Raw genomic sequence first — 17,851 nt, forward strand, 5'->3', positions numbered from 1 at the left:
CTCTCTGCATAATTTACATCCTAGGTGTCCCTAGTTCAGGGCTGTTCAGACCTTCAGGTGTTATTGGACTATAATGTCCATCATCCCTTGACTAGAAGACTGGGAACTTGTCTGTTATACCTCTGCCAGCTTAGCAGTTGCCACGGCAACACACTATCCCACTGTATCTAATAACACAGAGGCAGCTGGATTATTGGGGAGGTAACAGACAAGCACCAAGGTGTAATTAAAAACATCTGGAGGGCCATCTTTGACAGTCAAGGCCTAGGCATAAATACTACAGACAGAATGTTATTGAAATTCATCTTGATGCATTAATAACCATGTCATCTATGTAACACCCCTAATGGCTTAATTACATCATTAAAATTTATGTTAATTTGTCAATTTTAATGCTATTGTAACTTTTTATGCTCCCTATTGTAATAGGGCTATGGGATAAAACAAAATTATGAAAATTATTCTTGCAGGAAACTTCAACATTTCAACTCCCGGATGTCACTATGCATTGTGAGGTCCAACCACAGTAAGCTTCTCCTGCAATAATACATCAGCTCTGATTGACTATACATTATTCAAGATCAGCTTTGAAACGTGCTAGGGCTGGCTGTCCATTATGCATAGTGATATCAGGGAAATTAAACACCTAACTTTTCTTTTAAAGCCTAAAACTTTTGCTTTACATGGCCTCGGTCCATGGTGCTGATACCGGTGAAGAATTTTGTATATCGACATTCGCACATCCAGTGATTTTTTAAATAGACCATTGCAAAGTTTCTCAATGTCCCCGTCCCCACAAACTTGAGATGTATCTCTTAAACTTTAATGGCTGTGTACATCTGATATAACCTGATATGACCTACTGTCAGCTCATAACAGTTGTTTCTGATGCACAAAAAACTTTTCTTCAGAACAGATTTATATTTTTGTATGACAATTTCCTTTTTTTTATATTGATTTCTCCTCTTCTCCTTGATATCTAACCATGGTTTCCATTGCAGCCTGTGGAGATCAGTGGTGCCATAGAGGAAGAATTTACAGTAGCCCGCTTGTATATTAGTAAAATTAAATCCGAGGTGAAGTCGGTAGTGAAGAGATGCCGCCAGCTGGAGAACTTGCAGGTGGAGTGCCATCGGAAGATGGAAGTAACTGGACGGGAGCTGTCTTCTTGCCAACTGCTTATATCCCAGGTATTTCTGTGATATACATATATATATATATATATATACCAAAATTATAGAAAAGACATATAATGACTGACAAGGCAAACCATGGAGTAAGGCACCATAAAATGCATACAATTACTACTAGTTTTCACACTAAATACTGAAAACTAAAACATAGGATAGACCAAGATGCAGTTTATTAATGACACTTTGTTTCAATTACAATTGAGTGCTGGATACATTTTATCGTGTAGTAGTGTCCGCATCTTTATCTTGTTGCTCAAAAGGCATCATTTATATTTATATATTGTTGGCAACCCCCACCAAACCCAAGGACTAGAAGAAATCTTATCGTATGATATTGTTTTTATCAATTAGAAAATGTAGATCTCAGTACAGGTTCTCATGTCATGTCTCGGCGCTCTCCATCAGCCGGCACTACAGGGAGTAAGTGATAAGGAAGGTCATTGCTGCCAGGTCTACAGACCCCCAACAGACTATGGTAGCTGTTGGTGGGGGTCACTGAGCAGCTAGGAGGCTTATATTACCAACAAGGTTCATTTGTTTTATACTGGACATGATTTATACATATATATATATATTTATCATTTTTAAAAGGTACTTGCACATCACTGATTTAATCTGTGATTCATTATTTAAACAGCAGCAACTTTCTGTTTTCACTGTTCCTGTTCTTAAATATATAATATCAATCACACCTTTCTAAAGTCCATCGCTGTCAATAGAAAAGCCGTCAGCTTCTTGGCGAGATTTCGCAAAAGAGATTTATTTCTCTTACAAGAAAAAACTCTATAAACCACAGAGCTTCTACTAAAGAATCAAGACAACCAACAAATGCGGATGTTTTAGTTTATCCAGAACGCATGGATCATATACAGTGCCTGCTGCTACACTGGGCGGAAAACAAAACCAAGTTTATACAGGCGTAACGTGTACAGTTAATAACGAGAAAAGGTACATCTGACACATCAGTAAGTGACACAGCTTAGCAGGAGGGTTCAGGATTCTCTGATCTCCCCTGAGCGGCACAGGGGGCTGTAAAATGCCAGATTAACTGGTTTCAGGCGACTGGGCCACCTTTATATCTTGTGGAGCAAGGCAAGCTTTCTGTTATGTAACTCCATCTAAACCCCCTTGGAAACTTTGTACTTTTATGAATTCAGAGCGGGATTGGGTTTAGTTCCTATTATTGTATTTTATTTTGCATTCTGTATTAAATTATAATTACCAACACATATGATCTCTAACCCAGACAGGGTTAGATTAGCTACAATTGTTCTTCAACCCTGTAAATATTGATACAGTGCGTCGAGTGACATGACACAAGGTGCTTGGGTTCTCCTGTAACCTGTTACACCCCCTGAAAAATTTAGCCTGTTCTAGGTTTAAATGGCTGTAAAATCAGTTCTCATGTAAACACCACTATGGTAACAAACAGTTTGGACTTGCCAGGTAATAAATAAGTAGAGATGACATTGTGTTAGCTTTAAAGGGCCTGCACGTCCACAAATAAAGCTTTAGGGTCCCCAACGACCAGGGCTGCATTACATGATTCCAGTGTATACAACATTATCGGTAAAGCTGTCTGCCTGCCTTGCCCATATGACTATCAATACAATTTGGTGTCTTGACTATTAATAAAGCTTGTTTTCTAGCCAAAGGCTGGTTCCAGCGGTCCGTCTTTGTCTAACTTATTTTACTAAGATCTGTAACCTGGAGTACTGTTACTTCCTCCGCAGCATGAAGCTAAGATCAGGTCCCTGACAGAATACATGCATAGCGTCGAGATGAAGAAACGTCAGCTGGAGGATTCCTATGATGTGCTGAGCGAGGAGCTAGCCAAGATGCAGACTCAAGGTCGGTGATCACTCACACTTACTGAAATGACAACATGCCACATATGTGGGAGATGGTTTCTTACACTAGTTACTGAAGTACTAGACAATTCATTGGGTAAAGATAGCATGTCAGGTTTAAATAGAACTTTCTATAGTTCCAAAAAGAAAGTCATAGCGTTTACTAGACAACGAATATAAAACAACTTGGACAAAAATGAAAATGATTTAATGAATTAAAAAATACATTACTGTGTCTGTGGGGGGAAGGTAGGTTATCACGTAGTGTCAATATATAAATACGGCATATTGCATCTTTTCTAAATAAGCCAATCAAGTGCTGTGCTGCCATGTTGGGGAGTAGTTAGTGATACAAAATGGCAGTACGCAGGCATTTGCATAAATAAAGTATTTTTTAAATTGGGTAAATACATAAAAGTAATTACTTAGCTTAAATTTAATAGGCAAATAGTGATAGGATTCTTCAGCTGGGTGGCTTCACCATTACTGAGCCTGCCCATCAACAGGATAGACTGTGATTGTCATAAACCTTTCCCGTTTCTTTCATTTGGCAGAAAATGTGACAGAAGATGCTTCAAAGGATAAAGAACAGGATTCAAAGGATGCTCATGAGGTCAAGGTCAGGTTTTTTTGGATGTTTTTTTGTGTGGATCCCTGTTTGACTTAACACTTGTAGCTTGCAGGCTTATAGCTCTTATAGCTAAACTTGGAATACACACCCAATTACTCTCTAAGTCAAGAGTTGGAGCCAGAGGTTGTCCATCCTTGACCTTATGTTGGAGCTGAAATAGATCTGAAGAAGTGGAAAAAAAGTATTTTTTTCAAAAGACCCCAAGCTGATTTTCCATAAGACCATAAGCTACCTTTTTACTGTGCTTCTGTACAGTAAACTATTTTGGTTTTCCTCTCAAGTGTGTGGCCTTGAAACATAGAATCATATATTTAAGAAGCAGTGAAATTTAATTACATTAACGTATAGCGTAGAGTCTCTCTGAAAATCTTTATTCTAGTTTTTGCACATGAGATAGAATCCGCTGTAAGTGATGTTCCCTGAGCATAAAATACATTGGTATATATATAGAAATGCAGGTGAGCGCTCATTTTATTGCAACACTACTTTCTGTTGACTCTGCGTAATCACTACACTGATTGTATGGCAATGCAATGTAGTCTATCCCTACCTTGGATTTCATTAGTCAGAATGGCTGGGTAAATTAGCCAATTTTTTGGTTTACCGCAGACAGAATGATAAGGAGTCCGGGTTCTTGTCTGGAAATAATTTGCTATTTTGTACCTTTAGCATGTACGGGCTCACAATGCATTGTTTTCAATGGGTTTAAGGACAACCCATTGCCCTTCAGGGGTTAAATCAATAAAATAATTTGGTTAATAATTTAGGGTTTGACTCATTACCTTATCTTTGACATTCCAGTAAGAGGAAAGTACATTGCAAATGTAAAGCAAACAGTAAATTAAATTTGCATTACAAATGTGCTATACTTCAAACATACAGTACATGCATTTATATAGGGCATTATTTAACAGTTTATTGTTTCTCGGTCGATTTCTCAATTAAACTGTGCCCCTTTGTCTTAGAAGGTCCTGGAGATGCAAATGGAGAGTCATCGCGAAGCCCATCACAAACAGCTGGCCCGTCTCCGGGATGAGATTAACGAGAAGCAGAAGATCATTGATGAACTTAAAGAGTAAGATCGGGGGCTTGTAGGATGTTGATTACAGTCCGTTGCTAGAAAGACCATTGCTTTGTATATTCCATGCCTTGGTGGGTATTATTTACTATTAGGGGAGCTCAAATGCTGGTCATCTAGAAAGCACGTTCAGTGCTACAGGTCTTAAGGGCTCAACTAGTCACTGCATTTTAATCACTGCATCTGCATCAATAGAACAAACCTGTGCAAGGTACAGTCACAACAAAACGGAAGGACTGAGATGTGCTCAGAATTCAATGCAGAACCTGTTTTTTAACTCCTGGATGCTGTAAGCCTCAGAGACAAACCATCTAAATCTCTGCAATCATGGTTTAAGTCATTACAGACCAACTGTAAAGATAAAAATAACCATTACTCTTTATACATCATACATTTTACACTTCGGTACACTATTAGACCTAGGTTGTATATCTACATTATAAATATGCTATACCAAATGTGTATACCATGGGAGCAGCCATCCTAACTCTCTGTTCTCGGGATCTGCACAATTCTTCTTCATGAAGCTAGCTCCCCCTTGTTGTTAAGTTGCTCATTGTTTTTTTGATTCGTCTCATCTTCCCGGAAGGTTATAAATACAAATAATAATAAGCTTACAAAATATCTCCAAAGCGATTGTATTCATTGCAAAACAGAAAACACCAATCATAGTTTGATAAATGCTAAAAGCTGCAAAGACAACGTTTCCCCTTTAAGTTATAGATTGCACTATAGACACCTGGACCCCTCTGCTTCTCTTCTCAGTCTGAACCAGAAGCTGCAGCTGGAGCTGGAGAAGTTGCGTGCTGATTACGAGAAACTGAAAAGCGAGGAGCACGAGAAGAGCAATAAACTGCAGGAGCTGACGTAAGTCTCTTCTAATATCCAGGAGCAGAGCATCAGTTCAGGCAAAGAGGAATCGGTATGTCTTGGTTCACCAGTGTGAACAAACAAGCTTCCTATTAGAGTATAGAAGTAGGCAGATGGAACCAAAATTACAGAAGCGTATCAGCTCGCGGAACTGGAGGACCTAAACGCGATCCTAACGTCCTGTTTACTATTTCTCCCCATTACGTTATCTCTTAGCTATTAAATTGCTGGAGATTATGGTTTTTGTAAAGGTGGAGGTGAGAGGTAAATCATAACCCCCAACATTTCAGGTTTCCAAATCAGGACACCTATGTTGGGGCACAATCAATACTGTCCCGGGAAAACCAGGACACTTGGGAGGTATGGGTAACTTCAGGACAGAAAATTGGAGGGTGCGCATGCATGAAAATATTAAAAACTTGGCTGTGTTCTTCACAGATTTCTGTACGAGAAACACGAGCAGTCCAAGCAGGATCTTAAAGGGCTCGAGGAAACCGTTGTAAGTACCCCTGCCACGTTTATGCTTTTAAATGTATTTCTGAAAGAGTAGGTTTGGATACGTATTAGCAGCCTTTCTGCTATATCACTTGTAGGCACGTGAACTCCAGACCCTCCACAATCTTCGGAAGCTTTTTGTTCAAGACGTCACATCTCGAGTCAAGAAAGTAAGTGGCCTGGTGGGGAATCAAATTAAACATTTCTGCTTAAACAATTTGAGATTTTGTCTCGTCAATAATATTATTATATTATTAAAAGGTTTTCACGGCTAAATTCATTTATTTTGGTTTTACAGAGTGCTGAGATGGAACCCGAGGATAGTGGGGGGATTCATTCCCAGAAACAGAAGATTTCCTTTCTTGAGAACAACCTGGAGCAACTTACAAAGGTTCACAAACAGGTAGGTTTCATGTTCTAGACAGACGTATGGTGGAGACCACAGCCAATATGTGACCTAAAATAAATCTGTCCTGCGAGCAGTGAGCACTGTGCTGCACTGCCGTGCGACTGCTGCTCTGCTTTATCCATTGTAATAAGGAATGTTTCTGTGTTTGTAAAATAATTCCTACGTATCATCTTCAATGGGGAGCTGTTGTTCGTTCTTATGCCTGGCTTAGTGCCACTGCCTGTTGTTATGTTGGTCTTTATTATTCCTCTTATGCTGCTTGCTCTGCAAAAATGGAGACTCAGGGACTGGGGCCAAGGTGACTTTCAGAAATGTCCACCAATCAGAGTGCTTCCCTTCCATGCCCGGCACTGGTCAGTTGTACTGCTTTGTGGAATCAGTGGTCAATACAAGTCCTAAATAATAGTAAGCAAGCATAAAATCAAGAAGGTTAGCAAGTCAGACAGTTGGCAGAGTAGATGGGCTCAAATCAGAGGTACTAGATGGGCTCGGCTAACACAGAATGAGCCTTGTCATTCACAAATTGTCAAATCACTGAAAGCCCTATTGAGTCTAATCAAACTAAGCCTCGGTTGTCAGCTAAACGCTGTTACAATGCATCACAGACATAGGGGTCCTGGAAAGTTCAATTGCAGCATCCAGCACAGCTACTAGCTAGTTCATTTGACAATATGTCTGGATTCATGGCAGGTCATTTTTTTAAAATCCTTTAACTTTAACTGTAAAGAGATAATTTGGGTAGTGGTGCTTTTGTGAGAGAATATCTAAAATCTAACACATGGTTACCCTTCATAAAATATGTAGTGCCGCCTAGTAGACTTGTGCACATGCACCAAAAACAATTTGGACACATTTCTGGTTTTGTTTTTGATTCATCCGTTATCTGGCAATACATTTTTTTCCCTCCCCTTTCTGTTTGGACGAAATTCTGAAGGCCTTTTCCATTCCAACTAAATTTGTTGTCACTCGCCCTCACTCATTGTCTGTCATGCTCCTTCCCACTCTCTCTCAATGTCTCCTTACCTTCTCTGCCAACCACTTCCATGTCTCCACAGCTCTGCTTCTTGTTTTCCTCTTCTTCTTCGTGTTCTTTGCTTCTTCATTCTTCTTTCTTCTCCGGTCATCTGCTTCTCCCATTAACCCTCTGCATTACCCTGGCCTTCTGGAGCATCAGGGTGGAGCCTCAGGGCATACAAAGGGGACAACCTCTCACCAGATTGGAGGAATGGGGGAGAGGTTGTCCCCGTGGTGCACACCGAAGGTCTTTCCTGTCATCGAAATGCTCCATGAGACCAGAATAATGTACATGGAGAAAAATAAGTGTTTTTGCACTGGCTCCAGGAGGCCAGGGTAACGCAGTGGGTCACTGGGAGAAGCAGATTACCAGAGAAGAATGAAGAAGCGGACAACATGAAGGAGAACTAGAAGAAGCAGAGAACAAGAACAAAAAGAAGGTAGGGAGACATTACGTGAGAGTAAGAGAGCATGGCAGAGGGTGACAGTGATTGAGAATAATGAAATTCAAACGAAAATTTTTAGCTTTCTGCTTCGTTTTCATTTTGTTTCATTGGTGCCTCCTCCTTTGCAGATATTTCGAATCCAAATGCCCAAGTCGTCTGCCTAGTACTGTGCCGGGTTCAATGTCCTGGGATAAATGCTTATTTTTCCTAGTGTTGCCTTTTATTGGAATATCTAAAAAAATTCCCATGTTTCCATTTAAAAAGAATAATCATTATATCCATAATGTGGATTTAGTGTGATTACAAGTTCTTATGAACTTTATGTACCGGTAATTTTTCCATTTGTTTTAAAATGAAATCTCAAAATATATGTACAACACAAAAATGCGATATTTATAGTAAGAACTCTGTTCCAAAAGCCATGATAGCTGGAGGCTACACAGATTGCTCATAAGGCCATGACCAGCTGCTTCCATTCATGAAAATGAACAATATTTTGAGGCTTTTGAATGCTGCTAAGAGTAATGGAAGTTGCAATTTAACAACAGCTAGAGGGCCTCAGTTATCTAGGCATATATAGTATAATCATCCTAAAATATGGCTGGGTTGATTTATTCTTTCAATGGTTTGGGATTTATATAATGATACTATTTGTTTCCAACTGGGTGTGGGAAGCTGGCATCATTTATATTAATCAATGTGTTTTGGTTCATAGATATATATATATATAGAAACATGTTACCAGGCTACATTTCTATATAGATATATTTACCAGAACTCTGCACTTTATTACGTCTGAAATTATTATTATAATAATTATTACGTCTGAGATAATTATTATTCTGGTGGGTTATCAATAGAATCTGGTCTTCACAGGGCCACAGACCCTCAGAGATCATCCAAGTCTTAAGTAGACCTCCAGTACTCTCTGCAGCAACCTCTGGTTTCATGTCCAGTTTTGTTTTTCTTCATACTGCTCCTGTTTTATTGTTTTGGGTTGTTTTTTTTTAGCATTTTTTGGTTTGCATGTACAGTTTTATAGATGGAAGCAATCTTATTTCAATGACTGCCATTTGTATCCCACATTACCTCCCTGCTGCCTTCCATTTAGCTGGATTACTGGGTATCGAAGGTACTGAAAGATGCTAATACAGAGATGTTCGCCTCGCTCCAGCCTGCTTACCCACTGCTCCCCAGTGCCTCTTTCGTTCAAGCTATTCATTTAAACCACTGAGAAAAATACATCCATTTTCTCTGCTTCCATACTGAAGAGAGGGTGACACCTGACAGAGAAGGCGTTTAATTTTAGGGTGCAAAGAAAACAGAAAACTATATCATGCCTATTTTTGCAGCTGGTGTGGAGTCAAGGTGGCAACTCTGACAAATGCTTTACCGTAATGCTAGTGGATGAAAACATTTGCAGAGCATGGACTTTTTATCGCCTGTACTTAAAACACACACTTATGTCAGCAGATGAGATGTATATATGTTTAAAACCCAATAGGTCTAATCATCAAAGACTCTTATTTTCTCTCTTGTAAGACCATAATGGATACCGGCAAACTATTCCCTCCTGTTTCGGAGCTCTGCCTATCCTGCTCCATGTAGTTGGGAGGAAGAGGCATGGCTGAGTCAAGGGTTGGGTCAAGCTGCACATGGTGGAAAGGCTAACCGCAAATAGACAGGAAGTGGGAAGAACCCAAGCAGGAAGTGGGCAGATCTGAGCATTGCTCACTCACCATTTAAACACAAAGGCTTGCTAACCAGCTCAAAAAAGAAATTTGAGCAGGAAACCCTAACTAATATTGGATATTTATTTACGCCATTACAATCTTGCTGTGGTACATTATTGACACACTAGGGGAACCACATTATGCTAAAAACAGACATACTGTACATACAAAAGGGAAGAAGAGCTGTAAACTTAACTATGGCCTCGCCTCTAACACCTTGAACTCTTTTGCACTGAGCCATTAAAGTTAACTTTCTCTATAAGCCTTTCATACAAAAAAAAAACTTTGATGAGTAGACTATGTCTTTAGCTGCTGTAGTCTATAGCATGGCTTCCACTGCCCATCACACCATCTATAAACAGGCACAGCAGTGACACAGTGAATGCTCAGACACCATGCCATGAACATGAACCAATTATAATTGCAACAAACTATTATCAAGTTGCATCCATTCTTGGAAATGAGGGCTTGTATTAAATTAGAATATATTTTGAGATCTTGCAAAATATAGTAACTAATGTGCTGATTCTAATTATTCTATTGTCACTTCGCACACCACCAGAATGACTTTTATATGTAACTAATCAATCTGGGTATAAAAATAACTATTTTTGATTTGTAGTGGCACACCATTGACCTATAATAAGCCAATGACCAGCCAGTCAGACCTTACCAGCACAGTTAGAGGCTTAGTTTTAGGATGACATAGCAGATGGCATTATTGCTACTATGTGAGCCCAATAACCTGATTATTCACTCAGAAACCAAGATATAAGGTTCATATGAGGCAGAGTCAAATTGTTAAGATAATATTTTTAAAGATTAGTACTAGAAATAATGCTATATGTAGAGCAATCACTGTACAACTATAAGCACTTACCCTTAATATAGCCCTAGGTTTTCATCATTCTGCTCTAGTGATCATTGATCTATGTTTATGGCTGCTTCTTTATCATACCATCCACTGCGGTATCATGACACATTATTCTCCTGTTCATTTAATCTTATTGTAAGTTATGATTTAGCTCTCTGGGTGTCTTGCTTCAGGGTGGCTAAAGGCACTCTGAATGATTATTGATTAGCTAAATAATTTCTGCAAGTAACAACAGACTAATTTTACGACGTATGCAAACTTTTTCAGACGATACCAAGGTTCTGGATCGACCTGTATCAATGTCATTTTGATACATCAACTAGTATTCTCCTAAGTATCACGTCACTTCCACTCAATTTAGACATCGCTTCTCATAGCCAAAATCTCAGCTTTAGGAAGGTCATAGTCTGCTGCAGTCTCTTCCTTTAGGTCAAAATAGGTTGTTTGGGCCTCACCAACCAGAAACCAGCCCATTATAGTTTAAACCATTGCTCCTTGATTCCAGTCCTTCACAAAGCTGTCCTGAGGCATATACTGGTTGGCATGGATCGGCCTTAAATCGCTGCTACAGGGTATTTTGAGAGTTGTTGCACCATGTCCTTGAGTGTTTTGAGAGGTGTTCCACCATCTCCTTCAGGACAGCCTGTGCTGTTGTTGAGCTTCTAACACAGCCCATTTGAGCAGTTAACAGCCGACTTGTTTCCTGCTGTACAGTGGTAGCATGCAGGAGGGCCTTTAATACATCCTCCATAGAGATAACAGGTTCAGTGAAAGACCCCACTTCTGACAGGCTGACGATCACAGTTCACATTATACACCTTGACATCCAGTACCACCAAAATATATTGATTGCCTTTAGCCTATCTTTCCAGAGGACCCACCAAGCCCATGGTGATACTCTCAAAAGGTATATCAATAATAGGTAATGGGATAAAAGCACTAACCCATCTGTATACCACCCTCAAACAGATGGGTTAGTCGAGCGGTGTAATAGAAATAGAATAGAAAGTACATGTTTCATAAAGTGGTAGATCGAGATGGGAAATATTGGGACACTCCTCTACATTACTTATTTATTGTAGACTTCTTTAGACTTTTCTCCTTTTGAGCTTATTCATGGGAGGCATCCTAGTGGTTATTGGACTTATTCTTATAAGGAATAAGAAAAAGAACAAACTGTACTGCAAACTTGCAGAAATAATAAGGGTGAAACTTTGCTGTGCCCTATTATTGATTCCAACCCCTCAACAGGAGCATTGGAGGAACCACGGGCCACTGACATCAAGGAAACAGATGTTTTATGTCTAGGAAGTGGTTGTAATCAGTTTGGAAGGGAAAAAATAACTACCTAACTTTACAGAATGCCTATAGAAATGTTTTGGTCAATGGCCCTTAAGTCGAGGGAACTGTACCCCCATTTTATTCTCCGAAATGAGAGGTAGAAATGTTACCTCACTCATACAGAATGAAAGTGATAAAGTTAGCACATGCTTATTTACTTAAGTTCACAAAGCCTCATAAGGGCACCCCTAATCCCATTACTTAGTTTTTTCTTTGGAAAGATGAGCTAAGGGTAATCAATATACACTGCTCAAAATAATAAAGGGAACACTAAGATTACACATCCTAGATCTGAATGAATGAACTAATCGTATGACATACTTCTATCTTTACATAGTTGAATGTGCTGACAACAAAATCACACAAAAATTCTCAATGGAAATCAAATTTATCAACCCATGGAGGTCTGGATATGGAGTCACACTCAAAATCAAAATGGAAAACCACACTACAGGCTGATCCAACTTTGATGTAATGTCCTTAAAACAAGTCACAATGAGGCTCAGTACTGTGCGTGGCCTCCACGTGCCCGTATGACCTCCCTACAACACCTGGGCATGCTCCCGATGAGGTTGCGGATGGTCTCCTGAGGGATGTCCTCCCAGACCTGGACTAAAGCATCTGCCAACTCCTGATCAGTCTGTGGTGCAACGTGGCGTTGGTGGATGGAGCGAAACATGATGTCCCAGATGTGCTCAATCGGATTCAGGTCTGGGGAACGGGCGGGCCGGTCCATCGCATCAATGCCTTCCTCTTGCAGGAACTGCTGACACACTCCAGCCACATGAGGTCTAGCATTGTCTTGCATTAGGAGGAACCCAGGGCTAACCGCACCAGCATATGGTCTCACAAGGGGTCTGAGGATCTCATCTCGGTACCTAATGGAAGTCAGGCTACCTCTGGCAAGCACATGGAGGGCTGTGCGGCCCCCCAAAGAAATGCCACCCCACACCATTACTGACCCATCGCCAAACCAGTCATGCTGGAGGATGTTGCAGGCAGCAGAACGTTCTCCACGGCATCTCCAGATTCTGTCACGTCTGTCACACGTGCTCAGTGTGAACCTGCTTTCATCTGTGAAGAGCACAGGGCGCCAGTGGCGAATATGCCAATCCTGGTGTTCTCTGGCAAATGCCAAACGCCCTGCATGGTGTTGGGCTGTAAGCACAACCCCCACCTGTGGACGTCGGGCCCTCATACCACCCTCATGGAGTCTGTTTCTGACCGTTTGAGTGGACACATGCACATTTGTGGCCTGCTGGAGGTCATTTTGCAGGGCTCTGGCAGTGCTCCTCCTGCTCCTCCTTGCACAAAGGCAGAAGTAGCGGTCCTGCTGCTGGGTTGTTGCCCTCCTACGGCCTCCTCCACGTCTCCTGATGTACTGGCCTGTCTCCTGGTAGCGCCTCCATGCTCTGGGCACTACGCTGACAGACACAGCAAACCTTCTTGCCACAGCTCGCATTGATGTGCCATCCTGGATGAGCTGCACTACCTGAGCCACTTGTGTGGGTTGTAGACTCCGTCTCATGCTACCACTAGAGCACCGCCAGCATTCAAAAGTGACCAAAACATCAGCCAGGAAGCATAGGAACTGAGAAGTGGTCTGTGGTCACCACCTGCAGAACCACTCCTTTATTGGGGGTGTCTTGCTAATTGCCTATAAAATCCACCTGTTGTCTGTTCCATTTGCACAACAGCATGTGGAATTGATTGTCCATCAGTGTTGCTTCCTGAGTGGACAGTGTGATTTCACAGAAGTGTGATTGACTTCGAGTTACATTGTGTTGTTTAAGTGTTCCCTTTATTATTTTGAGCAGTGTATTTTGGTGACACTGGATGTCAAGATGTATAATTTGAAGGTGACAACTTGGCCAACCTGTCACAATTTGAACAAGCAATCTCATTCTTACTTGATTCTGTAAAAAGGCTTTGTGAGAGCTCAGTGGAAATTGCAATTACATTTCCCGATTTGCCTAACTGAGATTACTATGGCCTGATTCAAGTCTCCTGTGAAATTAAAGAGGATTCAAAACTGGGAAATGGGAACCTTATCAAGATTTATCAAGTGCAGCATTCCACTTGGGCTGTGAGGTCTCTTTATGGGATGTCCAGAGATATACTTCGTCCTGATTAATATATTTATATATTTACTCCAATAGCATTTTATTCATTTTAGAAGGTAATATGCATTCCTATCAAATCATGAATTCCATCTGTAGAAAATAATAATGAAGCTGTAATAATAATAATAAATTGATGTTGACTTTAGGATTATAGGATCAAAGATTTCTTTATCTGTACAGTTATTTATTTGTTTGTTTGTGCCTCTCTGCATGGTTTTTCCAAGCTGGTTCGTGACAATGCAGATCTTCGTTGTGAGCTTCCTAAACTGGAAAAACGTCTTCGGGCTACGGCTGAGAGAGTTAAGGCCCTGGAGGGTGCACTGAAGGAGGCCAAAGAAGGTGCTATGAAGGACAAGAGGAGATACCAGCAAGAAGTGGATCGTATTAAGGAGGCCGTCCGTTATAAGAACACAGTGAGGCGCACGCATACTGCACAGATTGGTAAGACTGACGTTCGACAATAATTGTATTCATTTGTAGAACAGATTATTTATCTTGTGTACTGTGCTGATGCTAAGGTGCTGGAAATGTGTGAGGAACATATTTATCTTTGGAGCAAATGGAATACCTCTCTTATGAGCATAGTTTATTCATTAGTTCTCATGTCTTGATTCTGAAACACAGGCTGTGAAACTGTCGTTAGTAGAACAGCTTGTCAAACTGGAGCTCTTCAGCTGTTCTTTAATGATATTCTGTAATTTATGGCCACTCTATCATGAGAATTTAAGACAATAAAATACCTAGGATGGTGTTGAACTGCAGAATTATTATTAGTCCGCCACTGGTATAACGTAAATATTGTATGTTTTAATTGCAGCCAAGCCCATCCGACCTGGACATTACCCTGCATCCTCCCCAACCAACCAGTACAACGTTCGTAATTCTGATTCTGTTAGCTACACAAACAACCTCTTTCAGAACTATCAAAATATATACATGAGGTCATCCAGCCCCACCAATGAAACATTGTAAGTATTCCTGAAAGTTTAATATATGTCAACTATGCTGCTTCACAGGGAACAAATATCTCTGAATCAGACCTTGTTCTCAAATGCTGTCCTGTGATAGAACGCTTTGTTATTCCTTATTGTTTTAAGTTTTTGATCGTGGTATGCAACTGGATAATGTTACAACAGTTATAAAACAATTCATTAAAAATCAAATGTAATAAAAAAAATTCTGTTTTCTGTCAGTCCTTGAGACATAGTAACAGGAAGGAATAGAAAAACTAAATGTAAAGAATGTTTGGCCTTTTTTATTGTTCTGGATTCAGCTTTGTCAATCCATGTACCACCTCAAGGAGCAGTTCTTCCAGTGCGGACTTGCTTCCCTACCAGAAGATGAATGTGGATAATGGTAAGGTCAAATAGAGTACATATATTATACAGGCCAGAAGAGACTTCTGAGGCCCCCAAAAATGATGTCTATTATCATTTTCTCTGTTGGCCCAATAAAATCTATCAATTTTAACTAAAGACTCTATAGACAAGTAGTGTGACTCATGTCATTAGGAAGGACAGTGGTACCTAGACCTCCAGTCCCAAAAGAGTCCTGTTTGCTCCGCACATCCTTTTACCCCCGATGTCTAGCAGGAATTTGTAACACTCCCCTCACCAATGTATCACTGTAGTATAAAGGCCATGAAAAACTGGTACTTTTACCATTTTGGTAAAATGCCACATTTAAGGAATCACTCTTTCTTTTTTCACAGGCAATGCTACAGACATCAATGACAACCGGTAAGTCCCCGTGATAAAGGCTGTCACAGTTATATGTGGCTATTTTCTATTTATCAGTCTATTTATGTTTGTCCATCAATGATATGCATTACCTATTCTGGTATCCAGTTAATGACATATGGCCATTTTCAAGTCATGTTTAATTAAAAATAGCAAGGCAAACACATTTTGGAAGCTGTAGCAAACATTGACCTTGGAGCCTCTCTGGTATAATATGGTTGGGAAGAGGAAATATCTCCTGTAATCAGCCTATTGAATTAAAGTTGAGGTCTGTGCCTGGAAACAAAGGGCTCTTGGCACAGCTTTACCTAATACTGTAAGCAGTAGAATATGACATCATCTATGTTCTATCCAGTGTTTAGCAGGACAGTCACTGTTCTGCAAAACACCCCCCATTGTCCTACTAAGTGGTGATCTTAGATCTTGGCACAGCAAGTTATGTAATCACAGCTCCTACATGTCCACCTTGTGGAGCATTTTAGCTAGGTGGCTGGTTGGGTAAGGTAGGTAAGGGTCCCACCACTACCTTGCCTCCCACTGCCCTGCTCTCTAACAATGTCCCCCAGACGAAGGTGTTCTGACACCTGAAATGTTGATGGCTATGATATTATGTCCCGGTGCCCGGTGTTCTTAGGAAACTTTCTGTGCAAAGGTGAGGAGATGTTCTATGTTATATCTTTTGTAATTTTGGGAAGCATAGTAATTTTGACCCTATATAAAAGACCTAACAAATATTTTGGCCATTTGTGTCTAGTTACAATTTATTTTATGGTGATGACCAAAAATATAGTATTTTACACTAGTAAAATTTTTAGTCTTTCCTCCAGCCTATTATTGTGTGCTTTCAAATATTGTACAACATTACCAGTTTCTACAATGGGTGAATTTGAGTTTTAGAACTGACAGTAAGTAGATTGTGCTTATATTTCACTCTTAATTTCCTCCATAGAAGTGATTTGCCATGTGGATGTGAAGCTGATGATCAGTCCAAATTAATTCCCCTTCACCAAGAGACAGCAGCCAGCTAATAGCAGTACGCAGATGCCTCCTCTCACATGCACTTTCAGGTAATACACATTGACATGCAAGGACACCAGAAGCAGAATGCATTCATATCATCATAGGCTCCTACAAGAAGTGGAGTGTGAACCCATACTACCTTCAACAGAGCTTTTACAAGTATTACCAAACACACATTCTGTATGTACATCAACAACAAACACTATATGAATATTCTATACACACAATCCATACTCTCAAAGTATACTTCCTATAGTTACTGTATTTGAAGGCTTTCTATCATACCTCTTCAATTCTCCCATATTCTTCTCAAACCCCCTTAGTCAACTCCCAATTGGCTTTAACAAAATATCTGCTCTTTTGAGTTTCTCCACTAAGAAGTTGAGTGAGCAGTCGAGTTAAGGGTTAGCTCAACTGACCAGTTGTATGACATCCTATGGTAAAACAAAACAACTCACATATTCACTAATGTAAGAGTTGTTTGCAAGTGGAATTTGTGAGCTTCAGGTAAGGGAATGCGAGTTAATTGAAACCACACATGACCTCCCCTGAAACTTGAAAAAAAGGAAAGGATCAAAGCCAACTCTGCACTATATACAAATTACATAAATTTAAAAGATTCACATCTTGCATACAACTAATATGTGTGCATTAAATGATGTTGATAAGTTGTATAACCTTGGGAGTTTGACCATTATAGTTCGCAAGTTAACACCTTTGTTATTTTCTGATTCTATTGTGACCTTGCTAACATATGAATAACTCTGCTTTGTCTTCCTTCTTCTTCACTTCCAGTTTCCCATGGGACTGAAGCTTTACTCCCAGCATGCTGCAATTTAGCTTTTTGTGGCCTCTGCTGCCAGACATTATTCCCCCTGTATGACTCTCGCTCAGTGTCTTTCTTACTGTGCTCTGTTAACGTACTGTATACTAACAGCTGCTAATGTTTATTCTATACCTACGCAATGCACTCGATTATGTATCCACTTGTGTTTTAAACTCTATCCTCTAGTTCCTTAATGTATATCTGTCAAA

General features: G+C 40.1%; 1 protein-coding gene across 2 annotated transcripts in view; it reads left to right on the plus strand.

Annotated features, from left to right (window-relative positions):
* The window catches only part of LOC149285217 (kinesin heavy chain-like), a 60,641-nt gene extending 43,817 nt beyond the window's left edge, over nucleotides 1-16,824 (plus strand). For both annotated transcript variants that reach the window (XM_089495574.1, XM_089495575.1), the window contains 13 exons: nucleotides 1,002-1,190; nucleotides 2,927-3,044; nucleotides 3,598-3,662; nucleotides 4,640-4,749; nucleotides 5,518-5,619; nucleotides 6,061-6,121; nucleotides 6,216-6,287; nucleotides 6,416-6,520; nucleotides 14,282-14,498; nucleotides 14,875-15,025; nucleotides 15,331-15,413; nucleotides 15,769-15,796; nucleotides 16,746-16,824. In XM_089495574.1, the coding sequence (XP_089351700.1) occupies nucleotides 1,002-1,190; nucleotides 2,927-3,044; nucleotides 3,598-3,662; nucleotides 4,640-4,749; nucleotides 5,518-5,619; nucleotides 6,061-6,121; nucleotides 6,216-6,287; nucleotides 6,416-6,520; nucleotides 14,282-14,498; nucleotides 14,875-15,025; nucleotides 15,331-15,413; nucleotides 15,769-15,796; nucleotides 16,746-16,824 (1,380 nt within the window). The remainder of the gene's footprint in view (nucleotides 1-1,001; nucleotides 1,191-2,926; nucleotides 3,045-3,597; nucleotides 3,663-4,639; nucleotides 4,750-5,517; nucleotides 5,620-6,060; nucleotides 6,122-6,215; nucleotides 6,288-6,415; nucleotides 6,521-14,281; nucleotides 14,499-14,874; nucleotides 15,026-15,330; nucleotides 15,414-15,768; nucleotides 15,797-16,745) is intronic.
* Nucleotides 16,825-17,851: the final 1,027 nt, after the last annotated feature.

The sequence above is a fragment of the Sceloporus occidentalis genome, unplaced genomic scaffold (genome assembly GCF_023333645.1).
Source record: "Sceloporus occidentalis isolate IW3139 unplaced genomic scaffold, rSceOcc1.0.p SCAF_82, whole genome shotgun sequence".
Taxonomy (NCBI): domain Eukaryota; kingdom Metazoa; phylum Chordata; class Lepidosauria; order Squamata; family Phrynosomatidae; genus Sceloporus; species Sceloporus occidentalis.